The sequence below is a fragment of the Austrofundulus limnaeus genome, unplaced genomic scaffold (genome assembly GCF_001266775.1).
Source record: "Austrofundulus limnaeus strain Quisiro unplaced genomic scaffold, Austrofundulus_limnaeus-1.0 Scaffold32, whole genome shotgun sequence".
Taxonomy (NCBI): domain Eukaryota; kingdom Metazoa; phylum Chordata; class Actinopteri; order Cyprinodontiformes; family Rivulidae; genus Austrofundulus; species Austrofundulus limnaeus.
Genome location: NW_013952434.1, coordinates 2,067,020 through 2,076,119, shown reverse-complemented (window position 1 = coordinate 2,076,119; position 9,100 = coordinate 2,067,020). Strand labels below are relative to the sequence as shown.

Genomic DNA, 9,100 nt, shown 5'->3' with positions numbered 1-9,100 from the left:
TTTAGTGGCTGACCAGGATTATAGTAACTGTGCACTTAAACATTGTTTCCATTCAGTTAACACTGCATTTTCTGTAAGTGGMGGTGAATTTGTCAAATACATGAAGAAGCTGCAACGTCTCATGCAAAGGAGAAGTTATTTGTGATCAGATTAATGTTTTAAGTAGCAGTCAGTATGGATTTAGAGCCAATAACTTCTTCAATGGCTCTCATGGAACTGACAGAACAAATAAATGCTGTTGATCAAAAACAATATTGAGCCAGTATTTTTTTTTTTTTTTTGTTTAAAGGGGCAATATCATGTAAAATCAACTGAGTTTTATATCATGTTAAAATGTTATACTCTCATAAAAAACATGCCCAAAGCCTTGCTGTGAATTTCTGCATAGTTTTTGTTAATTGACAGCCCCCCCCCCCCCACACACACACACACACACACTTTTTTTTTGTACATTAAAAAGCCTTGGTATGAGGACACATTTGACTCTTCATTATTGAGTTTCACTGTTTTTTTTTCTTTATCCAGTATAAAGTTTAATAATGTGTTTTTGCACAAAACTACCTTTAGTTTGTCCATTTGAAAAGCAAAAATGTTAAGTGCAATATGGAGCAAAACACAGTAAAAAAGCAGGACTAGGTAACCTGTATAGAGGTATTAAGATACAGTAAAGTGTTTGTCCGAAAAGGTGACGTACTTCAGTCCTCCAGCCGCCAGGGGCGCTGTAAGGAGGAGCRTGAAATGGAAAACCTGTCAAAGGTTTGAAGGTAGTTGGTTATCTCTATCATACTGTATATTTTAATTATCTAACTCTTAAAATGAGTAGCTCTGGTCGCTTCATGTATTTTGCATTTGGGAGTAACTTGTTAAAGGAGAGATTACAGCTGGCGAATCCATCGGCTACGTTCTTCTCTACCGGTCGATTAAAGGTTTGTACCAATATAAACCAGGTAAATACGTCGATTCATTTCTGATGCGTACTAAATAAAATATAATAAGCATTGTCAATTTTTTTGTCCAAAGGTTTTTCTTGGTTTATTATGTAGACTGGATGCCACTTACAGTTGTACCCAAAAAAGTGCCCACATCGCTGAATCGATGTTCGTTTTTTTTTTTTTTTTTTTTYGTTCTTTGAGTAGGAATTAAGTGTCAAATTAGGTCCTGGTCTAGTGTATCGAGTCATAAAATTAATCTGAAACGTGCCTTTTATGGCTACCAAAAACTTCTATTTTTCTCCACTTTTGATTTTGAACAAAAATACTTMCGCTTTAATTTACAGGTGGTACATTTTTCGGCACACCACCGGCATGGCGACATGACTGCACAGAACATTCCGTCCTGATGCTCCCTCCGGCCGCGATAAACCATGAAATTCGCACAACACCGGCAATTTTTATTACTGCCTGCCGCAGATGGGTGGAAGCAATAAAGTTTTACCATTTGTCGTGTTAGCAAAAAAAAAAAAAAAGCAGTGATTCACATCTGATTACGTTTTGGTGACAAGTTCATTTATAATGGCCAACATAGCTATACCCTTTGTGAAATCTACAGATGTTGAGCTAAAGTTTGATGTGGTAGTAGCTGAGACTCATCCTCAACATATAGGAGTGCGAATGTCACCAGATTTGACCAAAGACAGGTGTAACAAATTCCTGTCTTTGTCACATCTACAAAACTTGCTTAGTCATGCTTTCTCTCTGGTGTTAGAGGATGACAGCTGTAATAACACAGCCAGCTCTGTGGTCTGATTGTACTGTTATTACCAAATATAAACAGGGTCTCCTGCTGAAATCAGAAAYATAACCCCCACCCCCTCATATCACAGTACTGGCCCCTTCACTTCACCCATCACTTTATTGTGTTCACAGGACTATAGACTGAACTTTGGCTTGTGTGGCAAAAACGTGGTAACTGCATGGCACGGTGGAGTGGCCACCATTGAATTCTGTCCTGGCTCAGAGGTGTGGGGGGTAATCTGGAGTTTGAGCTTTGATGACTTCTACAGCTTAGACGAGTGAGATGCACACACACACACACACACACGTAAATCAGTGTATCAACAGATGAGTGTAACTTTAACCTGTGTTCATTGTCTTCTAGGCAGGAAGGTGTGAGCAGAGGAAAATACTCTCCACTGGAGGTCTCTGTGGAAATGGATAAAGGCACTATTATCTGCAGGACTTATCAGATGAACAATTTCCTCACCTGTCTGACCTCTCCTCAATACAAACAGGTGTCAGCTTATCAACCACGCTTTATTCACAACAAAACACTAAACATATCAATGGTTTAAACTAAGAAATTGTAAATTTTTGGAAAAAGATTTTGATTTTGAAAGCTACATTTGTCAATCATGCATCATTTTTTTTTTACATTTTACACATCTTAAATATGTCTAAATTAGGGTTGTATGAATCACAAACTTTCAACTAAACCAGTATTTTGTAACAACTGTTTACTCGTGTGTCTGTCTTTGTGTTTTTCAAAATAAAGGTGATGTGCATGGGCGCAGAGCAGAACGGGCTCCCAAAGGAGTACCTGAGGAAGCTGGAGGCCCTTCAAACCAACAACTACAGTGGGCCGACGGTCCTTGATCAAATCAAGACGGCCATGAAGCAGAGAGTGAAGAGTTGATGACATCAGATATTAACAATTATGGACTGGTCGTTTTAAGAAAACGAAATGAAGTGGCCCACGTTGACCAGGTAGGCTGGGTCCTTCGAAGGACGCAGCCCCTRAATTTAGGCACAATCCTTAAGCATTAGTATCAATGCTTAACTGAAGATATTTTATTGCACACACAACTGGAACTGAAAACCTGGAGTTTCCCTGCTTATGTAAATATACTGAGTTTATGATGGCACTTATGAGATGTTTGGCTGGGTCCAAAATAATAAAAAATTACATATTTATGTCAGACAAGAAATTTCCTCTTTACACTGAAAGCTATGAAATATATTTTATTGTACTGCCTTGGTTATGTAGCATTCTAGTTACCCAGGAAATAAATGTGCTTGGATTGATATGGAAAATAAAAAATATAAACTTTTAATGAAAAATAAAGATGAAAATGATTATGAGGAAACTACTATTTGTTTACAGCACAGTGGCCTTGAACAGAGTGATGTTTTATTTATTTTTATTTACCTAAACCCACATACTTTCAGGAATTATAGAAAATACTAGTACAAAAAAGGGGTGACGAACACAGGATACCTAAAAACAAGTCATGATGCATCTCTATAGGTATTTCCACAAGCCTATGCAAATACGTAGACTTCACAATGGCACAAATTGTAACTCGTTATTTAAAAAAAAAAAAAGACCATATCATTAAAAAAAAAGTTTAACTGTAGGAATATAACGCATTCTGAAAAATTTGGTCTTGAAGATGGTGAGAAGAGAAAACTTGTATCATCTCAAAGTAAAACTGATGCAAATTGTGTCAAACAAACAAAACAGGACAGGAAGAAGCAGCAGTTGTGCTCGATAGAAACAGGTTCAATGTCATAAGGCAAAGATTGCTTTAAAATAAACAATTTGGTGTTGGGGTGAAAAGAAATACCGTGAATAACTGAACACATTAGGCAAAAAACAAGAGAGAAAAAGTCAACTTAAGAGGGGAAACCGTACTTTGGTTGGAAACGACGGCCACAGTTGAATGACATACAGAGTCCAGCTACACATTTAGCAACATGGCATGTGGAAATTAGAAAAATTACTAGTGACGATGACATACAGAAGAGCCAGTCAGGAGGCTACATCAACACACTGCCCTTAGTTACAGGAGAACGTGTATTTTAGGATCTGCATGTCTACCTGTAAAGCTTTTCTCTGAACGTCAGCCCAAAGCCATCCTTAATTAACAGGGTTATTTAATTTGAAATTCAAACTTCTGTGATTTTCTGTTTTCAAGTCTTTATTTCTAAACACTGATCAGCTCATTCCATCGGCTGCACCTGCTCTTCCTCTGGAACCTTCTCAGCTTCACTTACATCCATCGGTTCTGGTTCGTCCTCAGTGGTTCCGGTCGGCTCTGCTGAGTCAGTAGTCGGTGCTGGCGGCGTCTCCTCCTCGTCATCCTCCTGCGACGGCGGTAACTGCGGCTCTGGGATAAGGAGGTTGTGCTTCACTTTGCACAGCTCAGTCATGTTGAAGCCCAGCAGGATGGCGGCCCTGTTCTTCTTCAGACTCTTCATGCACTTGCTGCGCTTCTTGCTGAAATGTCCCGCCACATCCCCTTTGTTTGCCGACAGCCTCCGTGCCAGCTCTTCGGTCTCTGCTTTGCTCGCGTACGGATTTTTGTTGAAGTACTTGGACAGGAAATCTCGTCGCTCATCGCTGCTGCGTCGCTCCGCAGGGGTTGGCTCCAACATGAGTTTCACGTTGGGGTCGCTTTTTGCCGCCGCCTCCAGCTGGAGCTGCTTCTCCTGCTGCTGCTGCTTCTCCTGCAGCAGCTTCTCCTGCAGCAGCTTCTCTTGCTCACGTTTCTTGCGCCGGGCAGCCTTTTCCTCTCGCTCTCGCCTGTTGGCTTCCATGGCCTCCTTCAATGCAGCTTCCAGCCTCTTCTTAGACTGAATCTCTGCCTCGGATTCTTTGGGCTGTGCTGGGGGTGGAGCTGCAATCAATCGAGCTGGAGCTAAGGTCTGCGTCATCGTCATTCCTTGTGGCATTTGCAAGAAGTAGAGTCCAGAAGCCTGACTGAGCTGCTGAGCTGGTTTTGGTGGTGTCTGCACCTGCATCACTGGTGTGGGTTTAGGCGGCGGCGGCGGTTGCGGCTTCGGGGGCTTTGGAGAACAACGGCACCTCTGAATGTGGAGTTTCACAGCCTGCTGGGTGACCTTTCCAGTGTACACACCGTTGCAGTATATGCACTTGAAAGCTTCAGTCTGGAGGATGGCGTGAATGGTGGGCGCCACAAAGTGCTTCTGCTTCAAATGCTGCAGGTGATCGGGCAGATTCTGAAACTTCTCACTGCAGAAAGGACAGTAAGAGCTGCTGATTTTAACAGGTGCGGAGCAGATGCCTTGCTGGTTGGTGGGCTGCAGCTTGAAGTAGATCAGTTCGAGGGTATTCGTGACCAAGGCCAGATTGACCTCTTTGTCTCCTATGACCTCTCTCGGTGCAGTTGTGGTCACGTCGATGTAAGGGAACACAATCTCTCCAGTTCCTTTTGAGTACACCCGGTATTTCTGCCTAAGTAAATCACAGTAGGCCTTGCTGGAAGGGTTGTGCTGCTGTACGTGCTCTATAAGCTGTTTGACTGAAAAGAACAAAGCTGCACAGTACAAACAGTTAAGGCCATGTAGCAGGTGTTGGAAGAGAGTCTTTTCCGACAGCAGAATTTTGCACATTAGACATTTGACCGTTTTGTCGGGCATTTTCTTGAGCGCAGCAGCTCGGGCGGCCACGCTTTCCGTTTTGAATGAGGGTTTAGTCGGATGCGCCACCTCCATGTGCATGTCGAAAACATTGGAAGGAAAAAGCTCRTTGCAGAGTGGGCACGTGATCCATTTCTTGGTCTGCGGTGCAGAGTTTCCTTGATCGACGGGCTGGAGGGGAGTGTTCAGCCTCTGAGACACGGGCATTGCTGCTTGCAGCGGAGCGAAAGTGTACGTGGGCATGCCGTTCACCTTGTTCCCAGTTGGGATCAGGTGATTCAGCAGGGACTGTGACGTCAGCATAGTCCCCTGGAGAGTGGTGTGTTTTATTGGCTTGGGCACGGACCCGGATTCCACCTGGGTCTGAAGTCCTGAAGGAAGAAGGATCTGCTGTGATTGCTGCGTTTGCTGGGGCTGAGTCGTAGCCGCAGATAAGGTTACCGGTGCCTGTTTCAGAGACACATTTGATCCAGTGGGAAGCGGGACCACAGATGATCCTTGGGGCAGCGCACTTCGAAGGGCTATTGTGGCACCAGGCTGGAGCAAWCCTTTAGCTTCAGCACTAGCGAGCTGCACTAGCGCTGATGCTTGTGGGGGCAAAAAAGTTTGATTAGTTCCTGGGGTACAAAGCAGAGTTGTACTGTTTGTAGTTCCCTGTGGCTGCACCAGTGGCTGTACAGCAACTACAGCCCCAGAAGGCTGGCCGTTACTTGGTAGAACCAAGGAGCTCTTGGTCAATATTTGAGGTGCCTGTGGTTTTGGAGCAATGCTTGGAAATGAGACGAACAATCCRTTCCCATTCGGAGTTGGGTTTGCGATGTAGTTCTTGTTCTCACTGATCATGCTCTGCACTTGTGTGCTGATGGAGTAGTGTGCTGGCTCAACAAGCATGTGGTGCAACATTTGGTCCAGGGTTCCAGTGTTCACCTTGCACTCCTTGCAGCAGTAGATCCTTACAGAGGAATTGGCTTGTTGGTGCAACCTGTAACCGATATACTGCTCTGCCAAATGTTCCAGATGTTTGAGAATGATGTGCTTCTTCATAGCAAAGATAAAGGAGCATGGATAGCCACATCTTGCACACTGATACCTCTGATTTCCATGATGTATGCGTACAGGACTTGCCTTTTGTACCTGCTGCTGCACTGAAACAGGGACTTTGCCATGAAAGAAAAGCATGTGCTTCTTGACGATCTTGGGATGGGCGATAAAGAGGCACTGAGTGCAGGGCACCAGCGCACAGACTGACTGACCATACATGTGGCAGCGAGAGACGTGGACCCTGAAGTTGTAGATGTTTTTTGAAGAGTACTTGCACATGCTGCAGCACACAGACTGAGACCGATAAGGCCACTAGATAAAAAAATAAATAAATAAAAAGTTAGTTAACAAACTCAAGTACACACTGAAAATAACTCCAGTAATAGGTTGTCAAGCATATTCAGTTGATCATTAATAAACAGGGGAAACACTGAATTTCAATCCACAGCAGGTGAACGACAATAATATGAAATTATTTAACAAACATTTAATCCAGTTTATTGCAAAATATAATCAGGAGAATTTTTTTTAATATTCACCTTCTTTCGCTTTCGGCTACTATATCCATCTGTGACATCGATCCAGTCCGTTTCCTGAAAGGCTTCCTCTTCATCAGAGTTTGGAGAGTTTTCATTGAGATCCTGGATAAAAAACAAACACGCACGCACGCACACACACACACACAAAAAAAAGGTGAGATTTTACAATATAGTTTGCAAGTAAATAATAATATGATAATGAACTGTTGTTGGTGTCTGTTGGATAATGGTAGTATAAATACTGAATACCATGTTTTATTGTTTGTTTTTATTCTAAATAAAACTATTATTAGAAACAAATTGTTGTACGAGACATGAAATTAGTAATACAGTTTTATTAACTTCTGATGTTTTGTTAAAACAAGAAAAAAACACAATTACCTCATTTTTGTTTAACCCATATTAAATAAAGGACCAGAAGAAAAAATACTGATTAATACTGCCAAAMTAGTGACGTGAATTTTCCTCTTATCCATAATTTCCTCCCAAACCGTTGCATCATTTTCTACTTTCACTCCACATTGTTCTTTGTTTTTAATTTTAAGAAATTATGAGGCATGATGGCAAAACATGAAACTGTTGCTGCACATGTTACTCAACCGATTGTTGGTAGATTACCAAAGAGTGAGTGAGTTAGTTGATGACAACAACCTTGTTGAGAGGTCAAGCAGCTAAAGCCTTTCCTCTGCCTACGTCTACCAGAAGGCTGTGTCTATCACAGTATACAGTATATTATTGTTACTGTCTTAACGCTCAGCCCTACCTCAAACACCTTACATGACATGCATCAAGTAAACTGTCCTAAACACTTTTCATGATGGCTTCAAGTGTTTAAAATATGTTTGGCTTAACTGAAAAAGAAAAATTATTTTCTTTGGTAAAATYATGCCAGCAGACGTTTACTGCTATGAGCAAAAAACCTGAAAGAAAATGTTAAAGCCACTACAGCAAGCCCAAATCCAAAGTGGATACCAGCAAAGAAATGGCAAGCCTATTTCACAGAAGTATAATAATTAGAGTGAGTCTTGACCATGTGAATGTGTGATCTCCTGTATAAGCTGCAGGGCTAACCAAAACAGGCTAGAGTCTGAATTTAGCATTACTGTGCATGTTGACAACAAATTGGAAAAAAGGAAAAAGTAATGATGCAGAAATCATAAAAACTATTAATAATAATACATATTAACTTAATTATTATTAATATTTTAGTTAGGGGTCGACCAATACATCGGCTGGCCAATATTTTTAGCCGAAATTTGCATTTTTTCCTTATATCGGTATCGGCCGATACGTCCGTCCATTCGGCCGATCCATTCTTTGTCAAGCGAGTGCATGTTGCCGCCCCTCTCTCGGGGAGAGAGCGGCTCCTAATGTTGTGAGACAGAGTGCTAACAACAATAAGGGTGAGTTATGAACTTTTAATGTGTTTTAACTGTCTAATTTAGCTCTTTCTGCCCTCTGTGTTGGACTATGAGTGATAGAGAGAACAGCTGTGTGTTTAAAGTGTAACTTACCCCAAAATCAACATTTTTTAACAAATAAACTTTCGCGGAYGGGAGCGCCGCCATGTTTTACTTTCACTTTGAAACCGCACTGTCATTAGCTTGTCCACATTTTTCTTTTAAAAGATGCTGGAATTTCTCACAGGAGGCATAGAAGAACACCTCTGTTGTTCTCCCTGCTGGATTAAAATAAAAAGCTCTCGGTCTTTTCTCGCTGTTACGAGCGAAAGCGCTGCCGTCCATGTAAACAACATGTGAACCAGGCAGCTGCTCAGATCACGTTTGCTCTGACMACAKTTTAAAAGTCGTGATGCAGGTTTTCTTCGGTGTACATTTCAAACTGTGATCTAAAGTTAACAGCTGCTTTAAATGCATTTTTTGCCCGGTGGAAAAAAAACGGGCGCAGACTGTGAGCGCTGTGTGTGTGAAGTCCTCACAAAGATAGCAAGATGTATGTGTGTGTCTCTCCTGTTTCTCTGTGTTCCTCTGTTTTCTTTAGGAATGTTGCTGTTTTTGCATCAAAAATGCTGGGATATTAATACATGGTCATTTTATTTCATGTAAAAATATATTAATCTGATTAATATACAAATAAAAGCAGAATATTTAGCACTAGATAAAATAAATCATGAATTCATTT

At 41.6% G+C, this 9,100-nt stretch overlaps 2 protein-coding genes across 3 annotated transcripts in view; one reads left to right on the top strand and one right to left on the bottom strand.

Annotated features, from left to right (window-relative positions):
- Window positions 1-471: 471 nt before the first annotated feature.
- Window positions 472-3,320, top strand: ggcta (gamma-glutamylcyclotransferase a). Its single transcript, XM_014005805.1, has 4 exons — window positions 472-926; window positions 1,866-2,011; window positions 2,098-2,230; window positions 2,491-3,320. Exons 1-4 carry the CDS (start codon window positions 816-818, stop codon window positions 2,629-2,631), a joined length of 531 nt encoding a protein of 176 aa, XP_013861259.1. The 5' UTR covers window positions 472-815; the 3' UTR covers window positions 2,632-3,320.
- Window positions 2,053-9,100, bottom strand: part of adnp2b (ADNP homeobox 2b) — a gene marked incomplete in the record, with an annotated part of 17,495 nt that continues 10,447 nt past the window's right edge. The window contains 3 exon segments of one of the 2 annotated variants that reach the window (XM_014005803.1): window positions 2,053-2,141; window positions 3,993-6,731; window positions 6,959-7,060. In XM_014005803.1, the coding sequence (XP_013861257.1) occupies window positions 2,094-2,141; window positions 3,993-6,731; window positions 6,959-7,060 (2,889 nt within the window). 2 annotated transcript variants of the gene reach the window in all.